At 43.1% G+C, this 14,671-nt stretch overlaps 1 protein-coding gene across 1 annotated transcript in view; it reads left to right on the top strand.

Annotated features, from left to right (window-relative positions):
• sema3aa (sema domain, immunoglobulin domain (Ig), short basic domain, secreted, (semaphorin) 3Aa) overlaps window positions 1-11,773 on the top strand; it is a 33,757-nt gene extending 21,984 nt beyond the window's left edge. Inside the window, exons 7-17 of the mRNA XM_069164796.1 lie at window positions 243-385; window positions 538-652; window positions 755-824; window positions 3,061-3,205; window positions 3,320-3,539; window positions 3,917-4,008; window positions 4,114-4,155; window positions 4,392-4,549; window positions 6,277-6,344; window positions 6,496-6,644; window positions 7,886-11,773. Of these exons, the coding sequence (XP_069020897.1) occupies window positions 243-385; window positions 538-652; window positions 755-824; window positions 3,061-3,205; window positions 3,320-3,539; window positions 3,917-4,008; window positions 4,114-4,155; window positions 4,392-4,549; window positions 6,277-6,344; window positions 6,496-6,644; window positions 7,886-8,611 (1,928 nt within the window). The 3' untranslated portion in view covers window positions 8,612-11,773. The remainder of the gene's footprint in view (window positions 1-242; window positions 386-537; window positions 653-754; window positions 825-3,060; window positions 3,206-3,319; window positions 3,540-3,916; window positions 4,009-4,113; window positions 4,156-4,391; window positions 4,550-6,276; window positions 6,345-6,495; window positions 6,645-7,885) is intronic.
• The last annotated feature ends 2,898 nt before the right edge of the window (window positions 11,774-14,671 follow it).

Genomic DNA, 14,671 nt, shown 5'->3' with positions numbered 1-14,671 from the left:
GTAAAGTCAGATACTGTAACACCAGGGCGTAAAGTGAATGGCTGTTATTACTGAGCCGTGACCGAAGAATATCATGGGGGATTGGTTTTAGAGGTGTAAAACAGGGTTGAAAGGATTGTAATTGGGACAGAGGTTGGATTGTAAGATTACATCTGTGAGAGTGTGTGGGTGTGATTTTCTGACTTTGTACGAGTGTGTACAAAGTTTTCCCACTTTATACACTTTCTTTTTTTCCCCTTTAGACCCCCGGTTCATCGGCGTGCACTTGATCCCTGAGAGCGACAACCCTGAGGACGACAAGATCTTTCTGTTCTTCAAAGAGAACGCCATGGATGGAGAGCACACTGGAAAGGCAACCATCGCCAGGATAGGACAACTGTGTAAGGTAACAACACACGCAACCAAACAAAGTCCATATCACTTTTAAGCAATGAAAAAAACTGATTTTAAAAATGTACATCATTAGCTACGGTTCTGTTGCAGTCGTAAGTAGATACTGAGCTGAGAGCTTACAGAGATGTGTTGATGTTGTTGCAGAATGACATGGGAGGTCACAGGAGCCTTGTAAACAAGTGGACCACTTTCCTCAAAGCCCGGCTAATGTGTTCAGTCCCTGGGGTGAATGGCATTGATACGCACTTCGATGAACTACGTAAGTGTGTAGTCTCCATTTGCATATGAAGAAACCTCACAGATCTCGTCAAAATGCTCTTGAAAAGCCTCTCCTTCAGCTTCTCCTGTTTCTGATTTTCAGAGGACGTGTTTCTCATGAGCTCCAAGGACCCGAAGAATCCAGTTATCTACGCTGTATTCACAACATCCAGGTACAAACCTGTGCAGATTCTTTTCCTGATGACCTCCAAACCGTGCATCAAATTTTCAAACAGCCTGACAGATGCTCGTAGTATCATATTTGTTTTGTTGATTTGTTGCTAGGAGATCGGAAGGAGTTGATATATATTCAGCGGGCAACCGTTCTGGACAAGCGATTTCCTCTATATTTGAAAAACACACACGTTTCGTATTTCCTTTCACGCATTCGTTCTTTTCACATCTTTCATTCCGTCCCTTTATCTGCAATTTCCGAGCCATTTTAAATGACATGACGGGACGCATGCGACCGAGTGTGCCGCCATCTAATTCCCAGACAGCGCTCCCGTAATCCACTTACAGGTGTCTTACGGTTGCTTTCCTTTCCGATGGCAGACGTCCCCCACGTCTCAGATTGGAGATTGCTTTTATCCCATTCCCCCATGCCTCCCTACCTGTCCCCCTGTTTTTTTTTCATTGAAACCTTGGCAGGCTTGTAGGGAAATCAGATTATGGGAGCAGGAGGGAGCGAGAGAAACATGATATTCACTTTGCAGCAACGCATGATTCTCCCCTGGCCACCGCCCCAGACATGAATGGGGATTTCAGAGGCCGGGTGTGGCTCTATTGAAGCATGTGGAGAGGTGAAGGCACGGGGGCGAGGCAGATAAGTGAGTTGAAATGGCACAGATGGTGGCACTTATCATGATGATGAATTTGCATTTGGGAAGGAGGAGGGGGGGAGGTATTTTGTGTCCAGTACTGTCTCTGGGCTGCTTTGAAAGGAGGACAAACACTTCACCATCAATCACAGCTAATGATAAGACGAGCTGAATAGAACAGTGGCGCGAGCTAACGCATACTGACAGGCGCCTTGCATCACCAGACCCGTATGGCTTTTCTCAGCTTTCTGGAATGTATTCAGACCAAGAGGTTGGTGCGCGCTGGTGGGCGTAAATCTACGTATACACACACACACACACACACACACACACATACACTTTAAAATTCAATTATGGGGCATTGAGGAATTAGAGTGGTTTAATTGGTTTTCTAAGTGGCCGGTTTTCAGAGATGAATAGAGCAGACATTCAGAGGGACCAGCTTTTAATATCTCTGCTTAATGAGGCACAAAGAAGCTGCTACTGACAGATCAATGTTTGATTGTGCCTCTATGTGTGCGTGTGTGTGTTTGTGCATTTTTCTAGGGGTGAATTTGTACACCTCTTTCCTTTTCTCTGTGCGTGTATCTGCACAAACACATGTTCGGCCGTCTTCTCAGGCACACGTATTGGACTGTCTTTTTTTTTTTTTTTGCCCCGGGAGTTAATTGAATTTCTCTGTAATTAACATTTTCAAATGCTAATCCATTCATCTTCCATGCTTTGGTGAGTACTGTCGGCTGTGTGTATGCCAGCCACATCCCTAATTAGTCTGATACAACTTCCCATTGCAGTCAGCAAGACAAAGGACATCTCGAATCTTATTGACGCGTTTTGGCTCCTGCGAGCGCGGCACATTTGCCGTCCAAAAGAAAATCTGCCATCTGAAAAAGTGACACTTGGAAAGTTAATGAATGAACTTGAGAACATCTAACCTGGCAAAGCAAATAATTACAAATCTATAAAACTGTGATACAAATCTCTTTACTTGGTCAGAAGTTACCAGACTGCAAAGAGCCAGATTACTGAGTCACAATCTCCATAAGAACATTTTATTAACTTGTATGTAATATATATCTTTGAATATTTTCATGGAAATCCCAAAATTCTTCGCTTAAATGAGTCACCATTGAGATTGCTGTCTTCTGGATGACCCAGGACAGAGCATAAGTTGAAAGAAAATCCACATCATTTGTTTTTCCTTCTCGTGTGTTTGATCGACCTTGCTGCTTCGGACCTTGTCTGGCTAGCGAAAGCAACATCCGCCCATCTGGCTCAAGCGAACGCTTGCAAAAATATTAAAGGGGATTTCAAATATGCTCTGAACCAGGTCTCTTGTTTAGTTGGTGATGTGCCCAAATTCCTGTCTGTTCTCAAGAGGCTGGAAGCAATCAGAGAGAAGTTCCAATCTGTCATTCCTATACTTAGGTAATGACAACCTCGCTCCCTGCTGTCTTTGTGCGATGAAGGGTCATTTTGTTGTCTTTCTTCAGCATTTCACAAGCTCCTAATCCTTGTCTTGTTTTCTCTGTCATCTTGTTCTCTCCCTGTCGTCATCCTTACACTCTTTTTATCTTTCCCTCCACAGTAACATCTTTAAAGGCTCGGCAGTGTGTATGTACAACATGGCAGACATCCGGAGGGTTTTCCTCGGCCCCTACGCCCACAGAGATGGACCCAACTACCAGTGGGTGCCTTTTCAAGGGAGGGTGCCGTACCCTCGCCCTGGCACTGTGAGTCCTATTATACGAAAGCACAAATACAGTAAATGTATAATAAAGTAACATGGAGATGCAAAACACTGCTTCTCACTCTTCAATTTGTGCTTTTTTTTTTTCCAACCTCAGTGCCCCAGCAAAACATTTGGAGGTTTTGACTCCACCAAGGACCTCCCCGATGATGTCATCACTTTCGCCAGGGGTCACCCTGCCATGTACAACCCAGTGCACCCGATAGGGGGACATCCCATCATGGTGCGGACGGACGTGGACTACCAGTTCTCCCAGCTGGTGGTGGACAGAGTGGAGGCAGAGGACGGGCAGTATGATGTCATGTTCATCGGCACAGGTATACAACTTTACGCTGACGTCGTAGCCATTTATTTGTTGCTTTAAAATGTGTTTTTAATGCCAGGCTTGTTCACCTTAACGCTTTTAGACACGTTATTGAGATCAGTCTTAGGTATATGGCAACAAATTTGGCAAATAAAACAATATTACTCAAGAATATTTCACTGAATATATCCTAGTCCAGCGTCAAACCTTTTACTTGTAGCATTTATGCAGGGAAAAGGCCAAACAATAAAATCTATAAACAAGGCATGCATCCAGATTTTAACACGGGTTAAAAATTCATGTATATGTAACCCATGAATAAACATATATATATATGTATACATGATTTCATGATGCACTTAATGTATGTGGCTGTTTGTTGTCTTTCAGATATGGGAACAGTGCTGAAGGTGGTGACAATCCCCAGAGAGAGCTGGCACGACCTCGAGGAGGTTGTGCTAGAGGAGATGACTGTCTTTAGGGTATGACATTGAAAATTGACTGTTAACAGCAATTTATGAAGCTGCTCCCTATGAAAATATGATGATGTCCATGGGTTTTAAACAATCTGTGTTTGTTTTGTACAGGAGCCTACTCCCATTACTGCCATGGAGCTGTCCACAAAGCAGGTAAAAACATATTTTCACACATCGTAATTAATCCAGAAGTTGTTGACGAGGCTACAGGGTCCAATTGAGAAGTTCTGGGCCTTTAATCAAACATTTATCCAAAAACAAAGATATCTAATGTGCCTACTGAGAACTAAACCCGCAATCGCCTTCTTTTTTTTCGCAAGAACCATTCCAAAAGAGCCACACAGGAATATTTAATTTTTACGTCCGTGCTGTTTATTTGGCTCCCACAGCAACAGCTGTACCTTGGCTCAGCCCTGGGTGTATCACAGATGTCTTTGCATCGGTGCGAGGTGTATGGGAAAGCTTGCGCCGAGTGCTGCCTGGCCAGAGACCCTTACTGCGCCTGGGACGGTGCTGAGTGCTCAAGATACTTTCCTACCGCCAAGAGGTAGGAGCCTGCACACACCACGCACTCCTCTTTAACCTTTATTTATCCTCCGAGAGTTTGCTGAGCCTGCACGCTCCTTTCCAGCAACATCCTGCCTTTGTGTTAATGTCATCACATGCAGTCACACCTGGGAGTTATCAGTACACCTGCATTCTGCGCCAGCAGTTGGCTTTAAAACAACTGGTTTTAAATGTTGTGCTCAAGGGCATCCTGATATACAGCCTTATTTCTCTAACCTCAGACCTCCACTAGCCTATTGGCAAGTGCAGTGAATCCAAAATATAGATGATGATACACGGCACTTGCCAAAACATCTGAACATGCACGTAATCTGGATGTTACACAGGCACAAAATACGGTCATTAAACACACAAATTCACATTCCAAGAAGTTCAATCCAGCAACCTGGGTTAGCGCTCATGCCAGTAACAGTTGTTCGGAGTTGTGATTTAATTATGCTACAGCCAAGACATGCACACATAAAGAGACACACGTGAATATACATACACAAGCACACACACACACACACACACACACACACACACACACACACACACACACACACACACACACACACACACACACACACACACACACACACACACTAAATTATAGCCAACAGGAGCTGTCTGACCGCTTCACCCTGCAGCCAAGAGGTATGAACATACACACCCTCAAATTACCCTCTGCTGTATCCAGCAGGATTAAGCTGACCACTGGAGCCCTCACACACACACACACACACACACACACACACACACACACACAGCACTACACCCATGCGTCTCATTCATCCAGAACTTCTCACACCAGCAGAAGTAGGCCAGTGGGTATACTCCAGCTTGGCAGGGTTACAGAGGAGGTGGCACACCCCATGGTTAAGGCCAGGACCAGCTCCTCTCAGCTCTCCTCTAACTCTGCAAATATTTTCCCTCTCAGAACGAGAACCAGACACCCGGCCCTGCATGTGCTCAGACGGCCAAAAAGGCAGGAATGTTAGCCGAGGAAATGTTCGGAGGAGGGACATGCGTGAGGAACGAGTGTCCAAATATTTTTGACACACAAAAGTTTGGCAGGGGGAAACTAAATGGTCGTATTTGTGAGCAGAATTTACACATGCGCTCTATTTCATTTCATTTTATTTTTGAATTTAACCTTAATGGCTCTACTTTTTCACTCTACCTGCTCTTTTCCCTTCTTTCCAGCCCTTGCCTCATTTTTGGCTCACCCCTTCTTGATTTGTAACGGCGCCTGTTAAAACTATGACAACTAGAAGCAGGGGACACATCCGCAGCTAGTCAGTAAAGCCAGACTATGAAAATGCCTCACCATCGCAGTAAAACGCCAAATGACATCGTGGACTTTCATATGGAGAGGACAAAGAGCGGCGCTGCTTTTACAAGGCGTTTCAAGGGCAAAACAATACTGTGTGTGTTTCGTAATAACGGCTCATCAGCAGCCAACGAAGCCTGGTGTTTCACTGCTCAGCAGGTTTATGTTTCTTACAGGACTGCCAGGCTTTCGTGTGTTTTTTCATCCATGTGATTTAACAGTGGAGTAAAGGTTGAATAAATGCCCATGTTCTTGGGCATTGGGTAACATTGCCCCCTAGTGGTTGAAATTAAAAAGTACAGAGAAAACAACGTGCTAAATAATTTCATTAATTGTCTGTGCATCCATGTATGTTTTCACTACTGCCATTCACTGTTACTTGTTTTTCTTCACAGGAGAACCCGACGACAAGACATCAGAAACGGAGATCCTCTCTCACAGTGCTCGGACCTGCAGCATCATGGTACCTTAAAGACTTCACACAGACACGATACAGTCTGCCTCCTCTCCGTGCCACACACTTCTAATTACTCTCTCTGTGTGTGTGTGTGTGTGTGTGTGTGTGTGTGTGTGTGTGTGTGTGTGTGTGTGTGTGTGTGTGTGTGTTTTATTAGATGACGTGGATGGCTTAGGAAGCACCGTGGAGGACCGGAGTGTGTTCGGTGTGGAGAACAGCAGTATGTTTCTGGAGTGCAGCCCCAAATCTCAGAGAGCGCTCATCTACTGGCAACTGCAGAAGCCCAACGATGATCGCAAGCATGAGGTGTGTGTGTATTTGTGTGTGTGTGTGTGTGTGTGTGTGTGTGTGTGTTTGTGTGTGTGTGTGTATTTGTGTGTGTGTGTGTGTGTGTGTGTGTGTGTGTGTGTGTGTGTGTGTGTGTGTGTGTGTGTGTGTCTAAGGTCACATTTTAAAAACTGTGAAATAAATGGAAAATGAATGGAACATGTACATTTCGTGTTCCCTGGTGTACAGCTGCCCTCTTATTTAATGGTTTTTCAATCGTAATTAATACTGTTATGTGAATCACAAATTAAGACCATACTATCTATTTCACTTAATTCGATTTCTGCAGAAAAAATATCTCTCTGCCTTGGGCCAAACCTTTCCTGCTCTGACATATGACTCTCTTCATCTTTAACCTCATAGACCTGGGAGGGCGTGGCTGTTTAGATTCACTTTTGACCCGAGGATGTAGCCGATTACTTTTGCAAGAATTTGCTCTGTGGCTGTATTTTTCTAGCCGGGTGTTCATGCCGTGTTGTTTCAGGTACCAACGAGAAACAGAAACACGAGACAAGTCCAGTGACAGATCCAGCAGTGTGAGGGCTAATCAGATGCAAAACACAGCAGTTTATCTTTTTTTTTTTTTTAAAGGATATTGCCACTCCAGCAGAAATACAGTTTCCAGCTTACATATTAATCTAAGAGGAATGTGGACTGTTTGCTTGGTCACCACAAATGCTTGATGATTTTGCTGTTGCTGCTTAACTTGAGCCATGTTTTACTTTTTTACTCAACAACCGTTTGTGTTTTCAGCCAGATACACTGGGTTGTGTTGACAACCCAGATGATTGATGGAGCTGCAGTTATTCATGCAGTGCTGGGTTCAGATTTGTGGGCTGTGTGTCTGTGAGGTCTAAAAAAAAATATTTGCTTCTGCTTTTGAACTCTGAATATTTTAAAAGTCAGTTTTGAATCGTTCATTGTTTTCATCCAGGTCTGCTGTCTTCTTCTTTACTTCCCGTGTGGGTCCTTGCTATGCTTCTTTGCCTGATATGGTTGGCAACTGTCAATCAGTGTTATAGTGTAGAACTGGCAACGTGGATGTGTAAAAATGCTCCACGGTGCTACTAGACGTCACAAACTCAGCAGAGTACTTTTAAGATAGAAGTTGTAGAATTAGTCAGTTCAAAGAGTGTGGACCAGACTCGTGGAATATTCCCATTCACCTGTCTGCAAACCTTTCTCTTCTGTTCTTTATCTTCTCTCTGTGTCTTTCTCAGATCAAGCTGGATGACAGAGTGCTCCGTACAGACCAGGGTCTGCTGATACGCAGCCTGTCTCAGTCTGACACAGGTGTCTACCACTGCCAGGCTGTTGAACATGGCTTCATCCAGCCGCTGCTGCGCCTCAACCTTCAGGTCATCCCCGCCCAGAGACTGGGTGACATCCTACCTGCACTTCCCGGCGCCGGAGGCGGCGTGGGCCCCTTGGCCAAGCACAGGCTGTGGTACCGAGACTTTCTGTCTCTCCTGGACCACCCGGACCTCAACAGCGTGGAGGAGTTCTGCGACAGAGTTTGGAAGAAAGAGCGCAAACAGAAGAAGGTGAAGACGCCCAACGGCAACAGTCAGGGCAAACCTGACGGCACCGGCGGTTCTAACACTGCGTTACGGCCTAAAGCTCCCAACGCTCAGAAACAGCAAGCCAGTCCACCACAGAGTAGGCCATGGCCTCAGGCTGGCGCTCCGACAGCGGAGGAGCCCACACAGAGCCAAAATACCCAGAAAGGTCAACCAAACCTGGGTATGTTGGCAAACCAGGCGCCCAAGAACAACCAGAAGGCACAAAGCGGCCAGAGGGGGCAGGGCGGCTCGGCCGGTTCTCAGGTTGTGGGGGGATCTCGGGCGAGCAGCCAGCATGCAACCAAGTGGAGACGGATGCAGGAAAATAAGAAGGGACGCAACAGGAGGACCCATGAGCTCCAAAGACCCCCACGTAGCGTTTGAGACAAAGCACAGAGACGCACACGTTCAACCAGATCTACTCACACGCAAGCACAAAAAAATAAAATAAAACATACATCCACATAAATACACACACAAACACGTTCTATAGGTAGTCTATCCAATTTCAGTGACCTCTCCATAACAGCAGAACAAAAATAAAAAACACCCTGTTTAAGTAGAAATACATGAACTGCACACATGTAACAACGACAAAGCTTCAAAGACACACTCATGAATGCACATAACCTGTGAAAAGGACAAAGACGATCAGAGGACTGAAAAACTGGAATGCACACTGTAAATGTGTGAAGATACGGCTGGTTGCCTGGGATACTGCCTGGCAGACACTTCAACCTCCTGTACATAAGCTACTAAAATAAAACTGGGACAAAAGTGTTTCGCGAGGTGTTTGTTGGGAAGCAAAATGGACTTAATTTGCTGAGAGGACAGTTGTGGAGACATCGATAGATTCGTGGACATTTTAGGGGAGCAGAAATTATGCAGTTGCTGCGGCCTGTCTGACCTGAGCATGTGAAGTGTACATGGAAATAGATTTCAAAAACTGTTACTTTGAAGGACTGCTTGAAGAGGAAAGGAACTTTTCAGTGAGTCTTTCGAGTCGAGACGAGCAGAACAACAACAGCACCCGAAGGAGAAGGGTTGCAGTTCACCTCGGATGTGCGCACAGCTTGCACCGGTGGCTCTCGGAAGCATTATTACGCGGAAGAAAAAACTGCAGAGTCATGCCACTGTGCAGAGAGAGTGCTTCATCATAACCCTTTCCAACTGAAGCTGGGAAAGCATTGTGCATGTTGTTGTCAATCAATGTTTTAATAAGCTAATTATTTTATGGAATTCTAGAGGCTTTTTTTTACACCCTACCTAAAAAAAAAAAAAAAAAAAAAAAAATGTTAAATTTTTCTTTTGTATTTCCTTTCCTTTCCCAAACCAGTGCTTCTATGTTTTTTTTGGGGTGGGGCAGAAACTGCAGGCAACATAGTAGTCTTCATTGTGCATTATCCCTTCTGCTCCCGAGGATTCTGTGTAACTTATTACGTTGTTGCTTTTTTTGTTGTTTTGTTTTTGTTTTTGTTTTTTCTGGGATTTATAGAATTTGGGCACAAATCCCAGTTGTAGGTTATGCTAAAAACCCAGTCTGAAAAAAGACTGCCTGTTGTTTTGTGTACATATATACAACAAACTTAACTCTCTGTGTATATACAGTACATATACAGTGCAAGAACACCACTTGATTATTATTTATTGCTCATTGTTTTGTGAAAGGGTTGCATTTATTTTTGATATTATGGTATATTTGGCTCATCATTGGAGAAACAATGGCAACAAAAAAAACCTTTGATGGACCAACGGGCTGAGGAAACCCCTCTTCGAGGATGTAAGGGTTGAATTTAAGTTCAGGAACACGAGTGCAGGGGTTTTTGTGTTCATTAAGTACATTTTTCGACAGAGATCCCACCAACGATAAGCACAATTTTGTCTCTTTTTGCCTTTCATACCAGATCATTTGATTGCGTTTTCCTCCCCCCCCCTTCCCCCCACATCCATCCAACATTTTTTTCATCCAGTAGCTATTATGTGTAAGATAATTCCCCAAACTGAAAAACATTAGCTGTGAATCTCTGTAAGAAATAGTGGAGAAAATGTTAAATCTAGTCTGAGGAGAAGACACATTATACTGCATGTGAATGCTACCTACAGTAAGTGCATCTTTTTTAATCGTCTTTTTACGTGTTTTGTGTGAGAGGTAATTTTCCCTTAAAGCAAGGTGTGAATTACTTTTGTCCTTTTGCCAAAACAGTGATATGAACAACTCACGATATTCTGGCCAAAGCTCTTTTCGGATCCAAGCTCCTTAATCTCCGATTCAACAACGGTACCTCCTGTGTCCCCCGCCCCCTGAAAACAGGACAAGAGTAGTGTGTCGATGCAATAAATTAGAGCAGATAGTGTTCCGTACTGGCACTCAAAAGTTCGGTATGTCCCCGATTCTGGTCTTTCCCTCCGAGTTAGAAATGTGAGAGAGCTGAACGTTACTGCTGCTGTAACACAGTTCTTTCTGGCATGCATTCAGTTGTCTAAATAAACATCTCCGTTACAAAAAAAAAAAAAAAAAAAAAAAGTTTCTTTGTTCTCATTGCTGTCAAAATTCTTCTGCACATAATGCACTCGGCCTCATCCTGAGTCACTTTAAGGCAACACAAATGGCCTCAGCTATAAATAGTTGTCTGATAAGAGAACACAGCCTTGTCAGTCAAAACAATGTCATCACTCTCGTGGATTGATGACGGCGTTGAAAACTTGCATTTAAACAGGACGAGTCTGCAGACATGTTCATTGCTCTGTGAGGCTGACCTGATGGTGGCACTAGAGGATAACTTAAGGGGTTCCCAAACATTTCATATTGATGGGGATGTGAATTTATGTAATTCATTTAATGACAGTCCATTTCAAAAATGTAAGTCATGCTGGCAGTGGATGAAAAGTCTGGACATCCAAAGTTGGGTGGACCCTCTGGGAACCCCCACCCGCAGGATGAATGTCTGCACAGCTGACAGCGCCAGTTCATGGATTAAGTAGACACGTTTGAAAACTGAATCGTTGATGTTGAAATACATAAGAGCATGGCTTAAATTTCCTCAGCAATGAATCATTCCTGAAGCTCAGCCCTGGTTACCTTCACAGAACATGCTGACATCAGTTCTCATTGGGACTACTTCTTGGAATAAAAGTGGCAATTTATCCCAGAAAGCTCTGTTTTAGAGATGGATTATGACTAGAAGCCTTTTTTTTTCTTTTTTTTTTCAAACCAGGCATTTCGCCATGTCACAGCTGTAGCAGAACTGAATTCAGGTGAGCTAGTTTACAAGGTCGTCGTATTGCACACGCTGGCTCACTGGTATGGTTTACTGGGACACTTGATGGAGCGGGCCATCGTTTTAAAATGCAATCTGCATACTGTTGCAAACTGGATTTACGTGGATTTACATTTATTGTGTTTTGATAGAAATCTTAGAGACAACTTGTGTACATGAAAGTAACTGCATGGTTTAACACCACTAGAGGTGAGTGACATTTATGTTTTTTTTTTTCTGCCTGTGGAGCTCTCAGCTGCTGCTGTTAATAAATATTGGAGTTAAAGTATATTGGGCCTTTTTTTCTCAAGAGACATTTTAATTGTCAAAGCAGGAAAGCAGCTGTAAAATATTGTTTTTGTTTTACTCCCTGAGAGTACAACAGCTAAAGGAAATTCAGACATCATTGAGTATATCATTTACACGTAAACGGACGATTCCTGTCTTCAGTAAAAAAAAAAAAAAGGCCTGGAAATTTAAAGCGAAAACGTGGATTACACAGAAAGTGATGGTTCTCCGAAATGGCCACCAGAGGCCGCTGTTGTCCCACAGCCTTTGCAGCTCCCTGTCTGCGCTCACAGAAGGCCTTGTAATGATGAGTTCTAAATGGGTGCTGCAACATCCTGACATATTGTGATATTTTCACAGAAATACCTTCCCGTCAGACACAATTACCTCCGAGAGCCACGTGCTCAAAAACGGTGTCAGTTGAAGTGATTAGGGTTGTGCAATCATGTTCGCTGCCCTCAAGTGTCATGCACGTTTATGAATTCGCTGCTTCTGTTACCATGACGACTGTCTCTTGAATGTCCTGCTTGTGAGTCTTTAAAATACTCATGTTCAGCTGTAGGAAGGAGGTGGGGTGAGGAGGGGGGGGGGAGGGAGGGAGGGGGGGGTTTGACCATCATGTTGGAGGTTTTTGTTAGTGTCTTTTGCTTTAGGGGAGTGTCTCCACTGTCTGAAATGCTTTCCTCCACATGTCAGCTCTAAAACGTGTTCCTTACAGCTACATTTCTATGTGGAACTACATTTTGTGCTTCTTTTTTTTTTTTTTTATAGCTGACTCAACACCAGTCGAGCTCCACCAAAATCTGTTAGGATACAGAAATCCATTCATAGGACAGATTTGATTGTTTTTCTGACATGATTCTCACATTTTACTTCCCTCCTTTGACTTTAAATATTAAATTCTCAGACTTCATTGTCAAAGCTTGGAATCCATTGAGAAAAAAGGCCCACTTTCTCATGCACAATAGAACTGCTGACAATAGAGGCACACAGACATTAACCAATCAGTAAGCAAGACATGGAACAAAACTGCAAGTCACCTGATATATAAATGCCATAAATATTGCTCTGTTTTTTTTTTAACGAGACTTATATTAAATGGGCTTTCTTGAAAATTTAACTCGAAAATGAAAACAGTTTTTTATCCCTTTGAATCAGGCGAATATTTTAGCGCATGTTTAAAAACCAGTACATTTTTATTTGACTAACAGCAGAATTCTCAAAGGCTTTTTTTTTTTTTCTGAAAACACATTAATGAAACCAGTGGGCAGCGTATAGCAACTCACTGGTGGAATTTTTGATCACAACACCCCTGATCGCAGTCGCTTTTTTATATCTCTCTGCTTACAATATCTCGCAGTGTGTTTATGTGTCTGCTGTGTGTTTGGGGACAGTGCTGAGAAAAGAAAGAAATTGATATGAACATAGTTTCATGTTGCTTTGGGCGAAACAAGGTTTATTTAAATAAAGTACATGATATGTGCGAGTGCACGTCCAATATGTGTGTGCACGTCCAAAGCTCCTCACGACTCTTGAAAGTAGGCTCTAGTCAGCAGCTCTGACTCATTTCTGCTTGCCCAGGAGTGAGCCCAAGGGATTGTGGGAAATCAAGTCTGTGGGCAAGGAGAGAGGAGGACATGTAGGTCAAAGGCAGGACAAGATAGCAGCGGGCCGTTGAACTCGCTGCTCGTCTCCCCCCCTCTGGACCACTATATACAGTATATTTTTGTAGCCTTTGTAAGTTTAATTCCATTCCATATGAAGAATTTGATTCATTTTATTTACTCTGCTTTCGATTGAATCCCTCCCTATGTCTTTTCACCTCCTCGTTTTCCTCGTAAGCTGCTGCTCATCTTCCCTCTGATGTTAAAACATCTCTAAACGTATAATTTAGCTGTGTAAACTGCTGTGCAAAGCAAGTGACGCATGTGCATATATCGGTGTGCTACACCGTGCTGCAGGGAACTGTGATGAGCATTGCACTAATCTCCGAGTGATCCCTTAATTAGGAACCCTGCAGGTGAGTGGCAGCTGCTGCAGAAACCATGGCAACCAGGGAGGGATCTGATGCAGAGCTGCTGATGATAGATGACATTTTCCATCAAGACTGACCCCTGCTGTGTTCTCCAGGTGCAGCTTTCTTTTTGGAACTCCACACTGACTGCATTTACTGGACAGCATATGAAGCATAGGGAAGCATAATATATTATATATTAACATACTTTGGCCATTGTTCAGTCCACGTTAGTATTGCTTTCTGAAAGCAACCAGATTTTTTTGTTCTTACCAAAGTGATGCAATGTCACGTGACTTTGTGATTCAGTCAATGCACAATTATCAGGGTTTTTAAAAAAATATATACTATATGGCCTGGTAAATAGAAGTTTCACTACATTAAAGGGGTATTCATTCATTCATTCATCCATTGTTTTAGAGATACACAAACACAAGACTGGGAGATCTGCAGGAGTCACGTGAAGAACACGTTTTTTTTTTAGTTTTTTTTTTTAATTGTGCAGCACCGCCCCACATATCTTGTCTTTTAATCACTATATGGATCAAACTTCAAAACAGTGGGTTTAATCCAACATGTCCCACGATGCAATTAGCATCACTCATGAGACTTCCTTTGCCTAGTTAATATCTTTCAAAGCCTCCGAAGCCTGTTTTATAGAAGCTTTCTGTTAAAACGTATATTTTAGGTGAGCTAGGTGAAGGACATTTCAGTCATTGGCCTTCAATCAGTCCGATCTGTCGTGCCTATTTAGCCCATTTTTAAACAAAAATTATTCTTTATTTTTTTCACTCAACAGATTTTGTCGATAATCTATTTTTTTTTAAATTGATAATGAAAAACATGATAGTAAAAAAAAAAAAAATCCAATCAGATCTGTTCAGT

Source organism: Embiotoca jacksoni, unplaced genomic scaffold, assembly GCF_022577435.1.
Source record: "Embiotoca jacksoni isolate LCO1_2020_lvr unplaced genomic scaffold, fEmbJac1.0.p SCAF_32, whole genome shotgun sequence".
In the NCBI taxonomy this organism is placed as follows: domain Eukaryota; kingdom Metazoa; phylum Chordata; class Actinopteri; family Embiotocidae; genus Embiotoca; species Embiotoca jacksoni.
The sequence above is the reverse complement of the archived record's forward strand: the minus strand, read 5'-3'. Positions and strand labels throughout refer to the sequence as shown.